At 49.4% G+C, this 14,402-nt stretch overlaps 1 protein-coding gene across 1 annotated transcript in view; it reads left to right on the top strand.

Annotated features, from left to right (window-relative positions):
* BIN2 (bridging integrator 2) overlaps nt 1-14,402 on the top strand; it is a 40,906-nt gene that overhangs the window by 6,128 nt on the left and 20,376 nt on the right. Inside the window, exon 2 of the mRNA XM_056120161.1 lies at nt 7,705-7,785. Coding sequence (XP_055976136.1) covers nt 7,705-7,785 — 81 coding nt within the window. The remainder of the gene's footprint in view (nt 1-7,704; nt 7,786-14,402) is intronic.

The raw sequence follows: 14,402 nt of genomic DNA, 5'->3' as shown, positions 1-14,402 counted from the left end.
TGATCTGCCCTTGGCCGTGCCACATTGACGCTAACAAGAGTTGATTTCTAGCCTTTCAAGTCGCTTCACCTAAGAAGAACCAAATCTTTGGCAAAGGAAGGGAGGGGTAGCAGGAAGGAAGTGAGAACTGCATTTACATCACACAAGGTAGTTTTGCAACTGTATAGGAGACGGGAGTGTTTCTGGGGGGGGGGATGGGGAAACCAGAGAAGGAGTTGGTGTTTCTGGGGGGTTGGGGAAACCGGAGAAGGAGTTGGCTTCACACAGAGAAGGAGAAGACAACACACTCAGAGTCCAGTGTTGAGTGAGATGTTGTCTAGAAACACAGACATATGTGGGGTAAACTGAAAAGTGAATAGAAATTTATTTGTAGGGAAGGAATTAGAACTAGATCAAAAGGCAGTGGATTTGTCTATTTTACTCACTGTAGGGTTGTTCTGTGAAAGCAATTTACATGTTTAATATATTTAATTATCCCCAACTATTCCAGAAGATAATATCTTTACGCAGTGGGGGAAGATGAGTTATGCCTACTGAGGTTTAAGTAATTTGCCCAAAGGCTTATGGGCCAAGATGGGGCATATGTCGGTCTGATTCCATAACCTCTACTCAAGCATTATTCAGAGACCTCTGAAAATGAGAGATACGAACTCTAGGATTAAGAATGGAAGACTTGGGGCCAGAGAGGCAATGCAACGGGTAAGGCAGTTGCCTTACAAGTGGCTGATGCGGGTTTGATCCCTCACTCCCCATAGGGTCTCCCAATGGAGTGATCCCTAAGCATTAGAGCCAGGAGTAAACCCTGAGCCCCCAGGTGTGGCCATAAATCGACAGTAAGAAGGTGACTCGAGACCTGGGCAGGAGACATAGTACAGGGTTGGTAAAGCGCTTGCTTTGCATGTGGCCAACTCATTTGATTTCTTGCACCACATATGGTTCCCTATCACTTCAGTGTCGTAATAAGCCCTGAACACTTCTGGGTAGGGCCCCCAAATCAAACCCAAATAAAGGAAGATAGATAGTAAGGTGCTTGCCCTCCTTCCAAGTGGCTGACCCCGGTTTGATCCCCAGTATTGACCCTGAGCACAGAGCACCCGAGTACACCAAAAAAAAAAGGGGGGGGGTGGGGAATGGAAAGAATATAGGTCCCCCTGCTGGGGAGATAGTTTAAAGGGCTGGAGTGCTTCTCTGCTGGAGCCCACAGGGTTCCCTGAGCATGGTGGCCCCCCCAAGCACACCAATGTGGGGGCCAAAATCAAAGGCCCCAGAGAAAGAACTCAAAGGCTTTGCGTTTTCAGAGTCATACATTCAATCCTGAGCATGGCCCAGAGCCGGCTGGGGGCCAGAATGAAGGACCAGGGATATAGCTCACAGTCAAGGAGGTGCTTGGATCAGTTTCTGCAGAAAAATCTTCCTCACTCACAAGACTTCGGACTGTGCTTGGTTTAGTAGCACTCACACTGAGTCACTGATCTCCACCTAACTCCCTTACCCACCATGCCCATAGCACACCCCTAAGCAGATGTGCTGAGCCTTCTTGTGAAGCTGCAGGTGGTGGTGTTTTTTTCTTTTCTTTTTTGGGGTCACACTCGGCGATGCACAGGAGTTACTCCTGGCTCATGCACTCAGGAATCACTCCTGGCAGTGCTCAGGGGACCATATGGGATGCCGGGAATCGAACCTGGGTCAGCTGCGTGCAAGGCAAACGCCCTACCGGCTGTGCTATTGCTCCAGCCCCCCTGCAAGTGGCTTTTACATACTCCCGTGACTGTGTGCAAGTGGTATGCCTGGAATTCGTTCGACCCCTCTCACTCCTTACACTGTATTCCCATCTAACAAAATTTCATTTCAAGTCTCAGTCCATTATTTATTTTTTATCAGTCTCCCCTTCCTGTTGTAAGAGTGAAATGTTTTGGATACTGTGACATCTATGTCAGTAAAACAAGTGCCCAGCTACCAAGGAGCTCACAGTTAACTTTTTTGTTTTGGGGACACACCCAGTGAGCTCAGGAACTAGCTGTGTACTCCTAGCTCTGTACCTCGGAGTTGCTTTGGTGGTGCTCGAATGTTCTCATAGTGTGGAGGATTGAATCTAGCAAGGCATGACCCTCTATGCTCACCTCTTTGCGCCATCTACTGACTCCAAGACCTTATAATTTTCAAGGACTCAAAGAGGGACTGAAGAGAGAGTACTGGGGGTAGGGCACTTTGCGTGCTGCTGATCCAGGTTCAATTCTTGGCACTGCTTATGGTTTGAGCACTGCCAGGAATGATCCCTGAGTGCAGAGCCAGGAGTAAACCCCGAACACATCTGGGTGTGGTCCCAGGGAACAAAAAGAGATGTAGATAAATAATAAAAGTTTTAGATAAGTGGCTGGAGCGATAGCACAGCGGGTAGTGCATTTGCCTTGCACGCAGCCTGCCCAGCCAAGCCGAGTTCGATTCCTCCGCCCCTCTCGAAGAGCCCGGCAAGCTACCGAGAGTATCTCGCCCGCACGGCAAAGCCTGGCAAGCTCCCCGGGACGTATTCGATATGCCCGACACAGTAACAACAAGTCTCACAATGGAGACGTTACTGGGCCCGCTCGAGCAAATCGATGATCAACGGGAGGACCGTGACAGTGACATAGATGCGGGGCTGGAGCGATAGCGCAGCGGGTAGAGCATTTGCCTTGAACTCCAGAGTTATTCTGTTAGGGTCCGAGCTCAGGACAGCCTCACCTGTCAAGGAAAACTCTGAGAGACCAAGTCCATGAGAAATCAAGAGGTTTATTCGAGCATGCTCAGGCTCACAGCATGACTGCAAACCGTCAGTGACTGAGAGCCCGGAGCCTCTTCAAAGGGGGCTTTTTATAGGGCATCTTCCCGCGCATTTCAGAAAGCCCGCGCACAAATCACCCAATACATTTGAATTTTCACATTAGATGCTGCACGCAGGCAGCCAATCATTTTGCAACAAGCCATCAGCACCAGCCACTCTCTTCTGTACCTGTCACCAGGCCCTCCCAGCGGGCAGTCAATTAGGCCTTTTCATTAGGCCTTCTCCGGCCTTGTGGCCTTATCTGGCGAATTCCAGGTGCAAGGAGGAGAGGGAGGTACTTGGTGTTGGGCCTTGTTAGGTGGATTCCAGGACAAGGAGATGCCTCATTAGGCCTTCTCCAGCCTTGTGGCCTTATCTGGCGAATTCCAGGTGCAGGGAGGATTTGGGGGTACTTGATGTTGCTAGCCTGCCGCAGCTGCAGGACGGGACATGGGCTGGGACTTGCTTTGCTAGGGCCCAATTGCCATGGGTCTCTCTTTCAGTTCTAATAGTGGCATAGATCCCCATTGTTTCCCGTCTAGGGGATTTTAGAAAAGACAAGTGCGTTCAATATGGTGTATTTAGAACATGATATTTTCATTTTGGTGGGTGTCCCATTTATACTTCACCCCATTTCTTTAGTCCTAAGGTTATGTTCCTGTTTCTAGAGTTCAACGGTCAGTTTCATTTAGACTCTCAATTCCCAGAATAAACACAATGTCTCAGGGCAAGCCCAGGGTCCCTGGCTTACTAATATCACAGATTTACCCATTTTTTTGTTGACATGGCTTTTGTCTCAGTTTTTGCTTTTATTTTCTGGCAGATAAGTCAGGCATTTTATTGGGCATTTTAGATGTTCTACAGAGGAGGAACTTTATCTTTGATTCCCAGCATCCCATAGGGTCCCCCGAGCACCGCCAGGAGTAATTCCTGAGTGCAGAGCCAGGAGGAACCCCTGTGCATTGCCAGGTGTGACCCAAAAAGCAAAAAATAAAAGATAAAAGTTATAGATGTATATGTTTGGTATAGAAGTTGTATCTTAGTTAACAGAATGAATAAATGTCTTAGTCACAAGAGATGTACAGAGGAACTGGGTGGTTTTAACGTTTCCCTGAAAGATAAGGTGGCAAGGGGCTGTCCAGAAAGAGAGAACCCCATCCGTTACAGACAATGCTGTGGCTTGTCTAGTAACTAGAGAAAATGTCAAGGAGGGCAACCGGCAGGAAGGAGGGATAATGGGAGCTGAGGCTTCCTGAAGGGTGTGCTTAAGGAGACCTATTGTGTGGTCCAGCTTGAACTATAATTTGCAGCTACATAATGGCATTTATCAAAAATGTACGGATTAGGGCTGGAGAGATAGCACAGCGGGCAGGGCGTTTGCCTTGCATGCGGCCGACCTGGGTTCGATTCCCAGCATCCCATATGGTCCCCTGAGCACCGCCAGGAGTAACTCCTGAGTGCAGAGCCAGGAGGAATCCCTGTGCATCGCCAGGTGCATTGCCCAAAAGCAAAAGAAAAAAAAATGTACGGATTAAGCGAATGGGGAAGATCATCAAAAGGTTGTGTTTGGTTGCTTTGTTTTGCTGCTCTGGGATCCATACCTGTCTGTGCTCAGGCTGACCCCTGCTCTGTGCCCAGGCATCATTCCTGGCAGTGCTTGAGGCATCATGTGTGGTGCTGAGGATTCATCATGCCTGGATCTGCTGCATGCTGGGCAAGCCAAGTCCCTCACCCACTGTAATATCACTCTGCCCTCATCAAAAGCTTGTGCGCTCCAGTGTGGGGCCAGGAAAGATAGCTTGGAAAGCTGGAGTGCTGGCTTTGCATGTACAAGGCCCATGTTGGATCCTTGACGCTGATTTTCCCCAGCCTCTCTGGGAGGGTCTGCTTAAAGGAAAACAAGAACCAGACAGTGGATAAAGAAGTGATGGTACATCTACCTCTATGGAATACTATGCAGCCATGAGGGGGGAAAATGAAAGTCATGAAATTTGCAACATGGATGGACATGCAGAGTGTCATGCTGAGTGAAATGAATCAGAGGAGATGGACAGACGTTCATTTGTGGGAAAGAAACACAGAAGGAGACTAATACCTAAAGACTAGAAGAACTAAGGCCAGAAGGACTGGTCCTTAATAGATAGCTTGCCACGGTTGGGGGAGGGTGGGTAGGTCAGAGAAGTAATGGTGAGAAGTGATCGCCCTGGACCGGAACTGAGTGCTGAGCTAACACTCAGTAACAGTATTGTAAACTCCAGTGCCTAGAAGGAAGAAAGAAAAGTGCCTGCCCTAGAGGCAGGCTGGGGAGTGGGAGAAAAACTGGGGGCATTGGTGGAGGGAAGTGGACACTGGGGAAGGGATGGGTGTTGGGATGTTGTATAACTGAAACTCAAGCATGAACAACTTCATAATTCTGTATCTCACACTAGAATTCAATCAAGTTTGTAAAAAAAATTTTTTTTTCTTTTTTTGCTTTTTGGGTCACACCCAGCTGATGCTCAGAGGTTACTCCTGGTTCTGCACTCAGGAATCACTCCTGGCGGTGCTTGGTGCTTGGGGGACCATATGGAGTGCTGGGAATCGAACCCAGGTTGGCCGCATGCAAGGCAAACGCCCTACCCGCTGTGCTATTGCTCCAGCCCCAAAAAAATTTTTAAAAAGCAAAAGTTTGGCAATAAAGCAATAAGAGGTCCATTGGAACAAGCCATGTGAGAACAATAAAGGCCCACACTAAAACTACAGCAGTGGGACTGGCGAGCATCAGTGGGAATAGTGAGGGATTTGATGGAGGCAGGTGAGGGCAACTCCTGGGATTCTGACTCACAGGACTCGGGGGAATGGGGGAACGAGAGTCCCTTTTTCCAAAAACAGCTTACATGTAGAAGCATTGGGAGTTTGTTACTATGTTAAATCGTTTGTTTATAAGTGATTGTTCCCTGTGAGAGCAAATACTGGATCTTCCTCATTTCCAGGTCTTTTGCGTTGCACCAGGATCCCGGGTGGAGAGGAAGTGGACATGGATAGCATTTATTTTAGCTGAGATTCAAATATCAGGACTTGTCAGCGTTTCCCATAGTGGCCTGTCTACGTTTTGTTTGGTTTTGGGCCACACCTCGTGGTGCTCAGGGGTTCCTCCTGGCTCCGTGTTCCTTGCCATGCTCGGGGGACCATGTGGGATGCTGAGGATTCAACCTGAGTTGGCACCTGCAAGGCAAGCGCCCTCCCCACTGTTCTGTGGCTCCGCCCCCTCTAAGAGGTTTCTGCCCAGCTCTCTAACGTAACATTTTATAGAGGAATTTGCTGGAACACCTGCAAGTGGGTTTCAAGTGAGACATCACTTCAAGTCCCTTTTATTGTGTTTGGTTTGGGAGCCACAGCTGGCTGTACTCAGGCTTACTCCTAACTCTGTGCTCAGGGACATTCCTGGTAGTGCTGCAGGTATCGTATGTGGTGCTGGGAATCAAACATAGGTCGACAGTATGCAAGGCAAGTGCCTTACCTGCTGTACTGTCTCTCCAGCCCCTGCCCCCATGGGTGTTTTTATTAATTATTTTTTAATTTTTTGGTTTTTTTTTTTTGCTACACTTGGCAATGCTCAGGTGGTAACTCCTGGCTCTGCGTTCAAGAATTGGGGTCAGAGTGATGGTACAGTGGGTAGGGCATTTGCCTTGCACACATCTGATCCGGGTTCAGTCTTCGGCATCCCAGATGGTTCCCCGAGCACCGCCAGGAGCAATTCCAAGAGTAAATTGGGTAAATTTGGGTCACACCAGAGCATCACCAGGTGTGACCCGAAAAGCAAAAAAAAAAAAAATGAAATAAAAATTATTCCTGGAGGTTCTTGGAATTATTCCAATATAGTGGATCCTCTGATCCCTCTCTCCCTTGGGAGACCAAAGGGATGCTGGGAATTGAACCTGGGCCAGCCACGTGCAAGGCAAGCATCCTACTTGTTTTTTGTTTTTTATTTTTTATTTTTTGCTCTTTGGGTCACACCCAGTGATGCACAGGGGTTACTCCTGCTTCATGCACTCAGGAATTACTCCTGGCCGTGCTTGGGGGACCATATGGGATGCTGGGACTCGAACCCAGGTCAGGCTGCATGCAAGGCAAACGCCTTACCCTCTGTGCTATCACTCCAGCCCCGCTTTTTATTTTTAAAAGCCAATATACATTTTACATTCTTCTTATTATGCTTCATTTTACGTGGCATTCCCCTCCCCCCCTCAAAAAAAAGAAAAGCCCCTTGTCAATAATACTGCATTCCAGGAAAATCTACCATGTATTTTCGGAACCTTTTATATACTTCCTCACATTCTGCTTCATATCCCTAAAATGTCCTCAATGTGAAAACAACCACTAAACGTTATTTTTCCCCCAACTAAGCGTTAATTTCTCTTTTTCCCCCTCCGTGTTGGAGGCTTGCTCATACCTGGCAGTACTCATGGGCCCCTCCTGGCTCTGTGCTCAGTGGTAGGAGACTTGCAGCCCCAGGGATTGAACCTGGGCTTCCTGTGAGCGAGGCAAGTACTTCGCCCACTGAGCTACCTCCCCAGGCCACAGTGTTGCCTTGCTAATTATGGAAGGCTGATGCAACCATGGCCTTCTGTTCCTTTCGGTCCCTTCTAAAACTCAGGGCCATGGGACTGGAGTGATGGCACAGCAGGGAGGGCGTTTGCCTTGCGCGCAGCCAACCCAGGTTCAATTCCCAGCATCCCATAGGGTCCCCCGAGCACCGCCAGGAGTGATTCCTGAGTGCAGAGCCAGGAGTAACCCCTGTGCATCGCCAGGTGTGACCCAAAAAAAGGCAAAACCAAAGCAAACATAAAACTCAGGGCCTTGTGATGCTGATCGATGGGAGAGCCTTGACTGTAACTTACGGGACTTTCTGACTTACATCCCAGGTACTGCAGAAGTTGGGGAAAGCTGTGGAAACCAAAGATGAACGCTTTGAACAAAATGCCCACAACTTCTACCATCAACAGGTAAATCGGGAGTGTGGGGAAGGGCTGCTTGGAGGCGGAGAGAAGATACTGGCTAAGTGGCAGGTGGACAGAGGGTTCTGCAAACCAGCCAGCGACCCTGACTCACCCTTCCTCAGGGATCAGGGCCCAGGGCGACTTTCTGCTCTTTCCTACCTTGGGGCCAGAGAGACTCTCTTTTCCTGTTCCTGCTGACTTGAGTTTTGAGTCTGTCACGTGTCTTCTCCTAGTAGTTCCCCAAGATACAGTGACACCCTAACACTTCACTGTCTGTCACTGTCATCCTATTGTTCTTTGATTGCCTTGAGCAGGCCCCATTAACATCTCCTTTGTCCTAGCCCTGAGATTTTAAAAGTACTACATTCGAGGCTTCTTCAGGGTCAGGAGAATGAGATCCATCATTGTTACTGGCTTTTGGCATATTGAATACACCACAGGGAGTTTGCCAGACTCTGCCGTGTGGACAGGATACTTTTGGTAGCCTGCCAGGTTCTCCAGAGTAAGAACAGATAATAAGATGTCATGTGGCTGCAGATGTGACCGCGTGCTTCCGGGAGTAGGGTTTTATAGTCTCTGGGTCTTGGCTGTTGATGGGATCACACAGCACCGGGGACAGTTGGTGGGTGTAATGCCTACATACTGGAAGATGGGGGATCTGGGTGGAGGAGGCCCCAGTCCCGATCCGAGCAAGCTTGGAGATCCGGATCCCGCACACCTCGGTTACTCTGCCGGTTCCTTCACGCGTGAGGCTCATCTGAACATGTGGAGAGTGGTCTTAAGCATGGCTTTGGCTGGGTCCCGGAGGTCTTCAGCTGCTGGGGCTCTGCTCGGGGTGGGGAGGGAAACTCAACCCACCCTCCTCCAAGGGACCCCGGTGAGGATAGCCAGGTACGGAGGCAGGAGACTCTGCACTGTTCTCTTCTAACACTTCATTGTGAGCAAATTCATTTCCTGCAGGGCCCTCCTCCTTCTCCAAGGGCTCTTCCTATCTCAGCCACCTTGCTCTCTCTGCTTCCCATGCTGCCTCTCCGTTGACATTCATCCTAAAGTATTACCTCCATTGTTCACCTGTCACTCTCATCACACACCTATTCTCACTTTTTTCCCCTCCTATTCTCATTCTTTCCTTGATTTGCACTCGACTGTCACTGTCACTATCCTCCTGTTGTTCATCGATTTGCTCAAGTGGGCCCAGTAACATTGCAAGACTTTTTGTTACTGTATTTGACATATCCAGTACACCACGGGGAGCTTGCCAGGCTCTGCCGTGCGGGCGAGATACTCTTGGTAGCTTGCCAGGCTCTCCGAGAGGGGCGGAGGAATCGAACTCAGGTCAGCCAGGTTGGCTGCATGCAAGGCAAATGCCTTACCCGCTGTGCTATTGCTCCAGCCCTTGCACTGGACATCAGAGGTAATTATATATAAAATATTTTACATGGTCCTCCAGGCTATCAGTGGGGAAACGTTACTGCAAAGAAAAAGAAGTAGGTAATTGGCAATGTCTATGCCAAAACAGCAGCAAGAGAATGAAGTTATCTCTTGGGCCTGAGCAATAGTGTAGCGCATAGGACTTGCCTTGCATGTGGTTGACCCAGGTTTAATCCCTGGCACTACAGATGGTCCCCTAAGCACAGAGCCAGGAGTAAGCCGTGAACAAAGCCCACAGTGGCCCAGAAACATAAATAAATAAATAAATAAATAAATAAATAAATAAATAAAGTCTTCTATCTGCTTTTTAAAAAGTGGGAGTGTGGTGAGATAGGACAGGGGTTGAGGTGCTTGCCTTGTACATAGCTGGGCTGGCACCACGTATGTTTCCCCAAAAACTGCCGAGAGTAATCCCTGAGCACAGAACCGGGGTAAGCCCTGAGCCCTGCTGGGTATTCCCCCCCACACACACACACACATACACACATTCGTTATTCCATCTCCATATCTCCATGTGCCTGACACGCATTTCTTCTATCAGTCCTAGATGTTGTGATCCTCACTAGAGAATTATAAACTTACCCAGTTCCAGGGCAGTGATTGCAAAACTGACTTCCCAGAGTCGGGTCCCATTTCACAGCACATCCCTCACTGCTTCACTTCAGACACCAGCCACTAGCTCCAATTCCCAAATCACCAGCTTGCTACACATGGAGCTAGAAGGCCCTAAACTGCCATAAGTTAGGCTTTAGAAAAGCCCATCGTTACCATGGTAATTGCATTAGAAAGAATTCCAATTCATATCAGCACATGAAGGAACAGTGGAGGTGAAATCTGGGAGGATCCGCATTTTTAAAAATTATTTATTTATTTATTTATTTATGTTTGCTTTTTGGGTCACACCTGGCAATGCACAGGGGTTACTCCTAGCTCTTCACTCAGGAGTTACTCCTGGCGGTGCTCAGGGGACCATATGGGATGCTGTGAATCGAACCCGGGTCAGCCGCATGCAAGGCAAACGCCTTCCCCGCTTTGCTATCTCTCCAGCCCCAGGATCCGCGTTTTTAGCACTTCAACCTTCCAGCACACTTACAACCTTACAGCTCACCATGCAGGGGAGACATTGAGCCTGGCTGCGATCTCCTTACACAGAGACTCTGTTTGTTTTAGGGCCACACCCGAAGATGCTCAGGGGTTTCTCCTCTAGTGGTGCTGGGAGAACATAGCGGATGTCAGGGATCTAGTCCCCGTGGGCTGCATGCAAAGTGGAAATGAGCACCCTCCTGGGTCTACCATCCCACAGGTCTCCTTGCTCCAGTGCTCACAAGGTTGTCTTCACAAGACCAGCCTCCCTCCAGAGGAGTCATTTGTTTAGGGACCGCCTATGAATAACAGAGACACCTTTATTGCTCAGAAAAATCCAAGGATTTACATTTTTTATTATTATTATTATTTTTTTTTTTTGCTTTTTGGGTCACACCCAGCGATGCTCAGGGGTTATTCCTGACTCTGCACTCAGGAATTACTCCTTGCAGTGCTGGGGGAACCACATGGGATGCCGGGGATTGAACCCAGGTTGGCTGCGTGCAAGGCAAACACGCTATCTGATGTACAATCGCTCCGGCCCTGGAAAGTAATTCTTAAAAATCATAATAATATTAGCTATCATCTAATTCAGTAGCTGACTGATCAAAATCATGGGTGGGGTGGTGGGGGAGTGGGGAGCGGCCCTGCTCACTGAACAGTCTCTCTAAATGAGTATTTGGTTTTGGGGCCACACCCTGTTGTGCTCAGGGTTTATTCCTGGCTTGGTGCTTACGGCAGTGCTGGGATTTATCCAGGACTGGCCACGTACAAGGCAAGAGCCTTTCATCCTGTACTATCTTCTAGGCCTTCTAGATGACTTTTAAAATATAATCGCAGGGCTGGAGAGATGGCTCAAAGAAGGCATTTGCCTTGCATTCAGACCTGGGTTCAGTCCCAGTTATGGTCACTCAGGCAGGTCCAGGATTGATCCTGTTGGAGCAGGCACAGACATTCAGGTTCTTGTCCTCCAGCAGTCAAAACTGGAAGCAAAGGTCTGGAAGACAAAGTTTTCTGTAAAATGAAGAGCAAGTAGCTCTTTAAAAGACTTCAGGGGAAAAAAGGAAGGGAGAGTAAGGCTCGGATGATAGGGTCTCCAAAAGTAGGATTTAGAAGAAGGTTTTCCCTTTTATACGTTTTTAACAAAAGTGGGTGGGTGAGTATTTCTTTATCAAGCTCTAAGAATGTGGGCCATTAAAACTGGAGAGAGGGAGGCTGGAGAGATAGCACAGCGGGTAGGACGTTTGCCTTGCACGCGGCTGACCCGGGTTCGATTCCCAGCATCCCATATGGTCCCCTGAGCACCGCCAGGAGTAATTTCTGAGTGCAGAGCCAGGAGTAAGCCCTGTGCATTGCCAGGTGTGACCCAAAAAGCAAAAAAAAACCCCATAAAACTGGAGAGAGGATGCTGAGATGATTCTCTCCTGGTGTCTAGAAGGGTTTCCATCACCCAGGTTACCAGGCACCACTAGGCCTCCTTTGCAGCCTTCCAGACCAGTGATGACTTTCTGTGAAGGACCATACAAGGATTAACCCCCAAGCGCTGGCAGATGTGGCTGCCAAACCCAAACAAACCAAGCTAAATAAAATAGAACCATGGGCTGGAGCGATAGCACAGCGGGTAGGGCGATCGCCTTACAAGCGGCCAACATGGCCGACCCGAGTTCAATTCCTCCGCCCCTCTCGGAGAGCCCGGCAAGCTACCGAGAGTATTCGATATGCCAGACACAGTAACAACAAAGTCTCCAATGGAGACGTTACTGGGCCCGCTCGAGCAAATCGACGATCAACGGGAGGGCCTTTACCTTTTACCTTTATGGTACAACTTATGCCTAACTTGTGCAAGGCCCTGAGTTTGATCCCTGGTGCCATGTGTCCCTCCAGACACTGCTGGTGTGATCCTGGTCATCCTCTCTGACACCACCCCACCCCTGAGCTGGGTCAAGCTCTGTTCCAGAGTGGTGCTGGGTTTGCAGCAGTAGTGGGCACGGCCCCTGTAAAAGGAAACAGGCTGGAATGATGGAGCCACTGGGTCGGAGCACACACTTTGAATGCCTGAAGCCTTGATCTGATCCCCACTGCTGAGTGGTCTCCTTAGAAGTGACCCCTGAGCACCAAGCCAGGAGTAGCCCTCAGCACTGCTAGGTGTGGCCCCAGAACCATAAAATAGAACCTCAAGGCCATTGTGATACCTAAAACTAGCTTTTCTACTCATTCCAACAAATCGGAAAATCACGATCACGATCACGATCATCCTGTTGTTCGTCGATTGCCTCGAGCAGGCACCAGTAACGTCTCCTTCGTCCTAGCCCTGAGACTCTAAAAAGTGCCACATTCAAGGCTCTTTCAGGGTTAGGAGAATGAGACCCATCATTGTTACTGGTATTTGGCATATTTAGTATGCCACGGGGAGTTTTCCAGACTCTGTCGTGTGGGCAGTTTCCATTCGGTGCCCTGACAGGTTGTCAAAAGCAAGAATGAGATAATAAGGCATTTGCGGCCGCGCACTTCCGGGAGCTGGGTTTTATAGTCTCTGGGTCTTGTCCGTTGATGGGATTACACGGCCCCAGGGGGCCAGTTGGTGGGTGTGACCCCCGCCTACTGGAAGATGGAAGATCTGGGTGGAGGATGCTCAGCCCCGATCTGAGCAGGCTTGGAGATCTCAGCCGCGGGACCCACATGCCTTTGTTCCTCTGCCGGTACCTTCATGCGTGTGGAGAGTGGTCTCAGCATGGTGGTGGCTGGTTCTGGAGGTCTTTGACTGCCGGGCCCTGGTGAGGACAGTCAGGCACGGGGTAGGAGACTCTACTTTGTTCTCTTCCGGGAGCTTAGTGTGATAATCTCTGGATCCTGGTCGTTGTTGGGGTTACAAAAAATCATAACCACAACCATCCTGTTATTCGTCAATTGCCTCGAGCAGGCCCCAGTAACGTCTCCTTCGTCCTAGCCCTGAGATTTTTTTTAAAAAGTGCCATATTCAAGGCTCTTTCAGAGTTAGGAGAATGATAAGATGTCACGCGGCCGCAAATGCGGCCGCATGCTTCCGGGAGCTGAGTGTGATAATCTCTGGATCCTGGCCGTTATTGGGGTTACACGGCAGTTGGTGGGTATAACTGTCTAGCTACTGGCAGGTCCAGTCCCAAACCGCGCAGGCTTGGAGATCTCAGCCCCGGGTCCCACACACCTGGGTTCCTCTGCCAGTTCTTTTATGCGTGAGGCTCATCCAAGTGTGTGGAGAGTGGTCCCAGCATAGCCTTGGCTGGGGCCCGGAGGTCTTCAGCTCTTGGGCCCTGGTGAGGACAGTCAGGCACAGGGTAGGAGACTCTGCCTTGTTCTCTCCCAGGAGCTGAGTGTGATAATCTCTGGATCCTGGCCGTTGTTGGGGTTACACGACAGTTGGTGGGTGTAACTGTCTAGCTACGAAAAATGTAATTGGAAAATATACCAAGAAAAAATGGAATTAGAAAGCTGGACTGGAGCGACAGTATAGGGGTAATACCTTGCACTGGCTGACCCCAGTCTGTTCCCTGCACCACATCTAGCCCACAAGCATCACCAGGAGTGATCCCTGAGCACAGCCAGGAGAAAGACCTGAGCACTGCGGAGTGTGCCCTCCCCCCCAGTTAGTCATGGGCAGTGACCCCTGAGCTGTGCAGGAATAGCTCCTGATCACCTGGGGTGTGGTTCTAAAACCAATTAACAATCACTTAAAGTAAGCATTTTATACCCTCTCATGCTCCAACCATGTTTTGGGTTTTTGTTTTAAAGCTTTATTTCTCATTCATTTTTTTCTTTCTGGGTCTCACCCGGTGATGCTCAGGGATTAGTCCTTGCTCTGCACTGTTACTCCTGGTGGTGCTCGAGGGACCACATGGGATGGCAGAGCTCAAACCTGGGTTGTCTGCTTGCAAAGCAAATGCCCTCCCAGCTGTACTGTTGCTCCAGCCCCTCTCCCATTTTTTTGTTTTGTTTTGCTTTGGGACCACACTGGGCAGTGTTCAGGGGTTTGATCCCCACAGGGGATTAAACCTGAAAGTCACCTGGGGGCAAAGTCACCTGCTCAGCCTACAGAACTCTCTTTTTCTCTCTCTCTCTCTGGCCTACATTCA

The sequence above is a fragment of the Sorex fumeus genome, unplaced genomic scaffold, assembly GCF_029834395.1.
Source record: "Sorex fumeus unplaced genomic scaffold, SorFum_2.1 ptg000042l, whole genome shotgun sequence".
Taxonomy (NCBI): Eukaryota; Metazoa; Chordata; class Mammalia; order Eulipotyphla; family Soricidae; genus Sorex; species Sorex fumeus.
The sequence above is the reverse complement of the archived record's forward strand: the minus strand, read 5'-3'. Positions and strand labels throughout refer to the sequence as shown.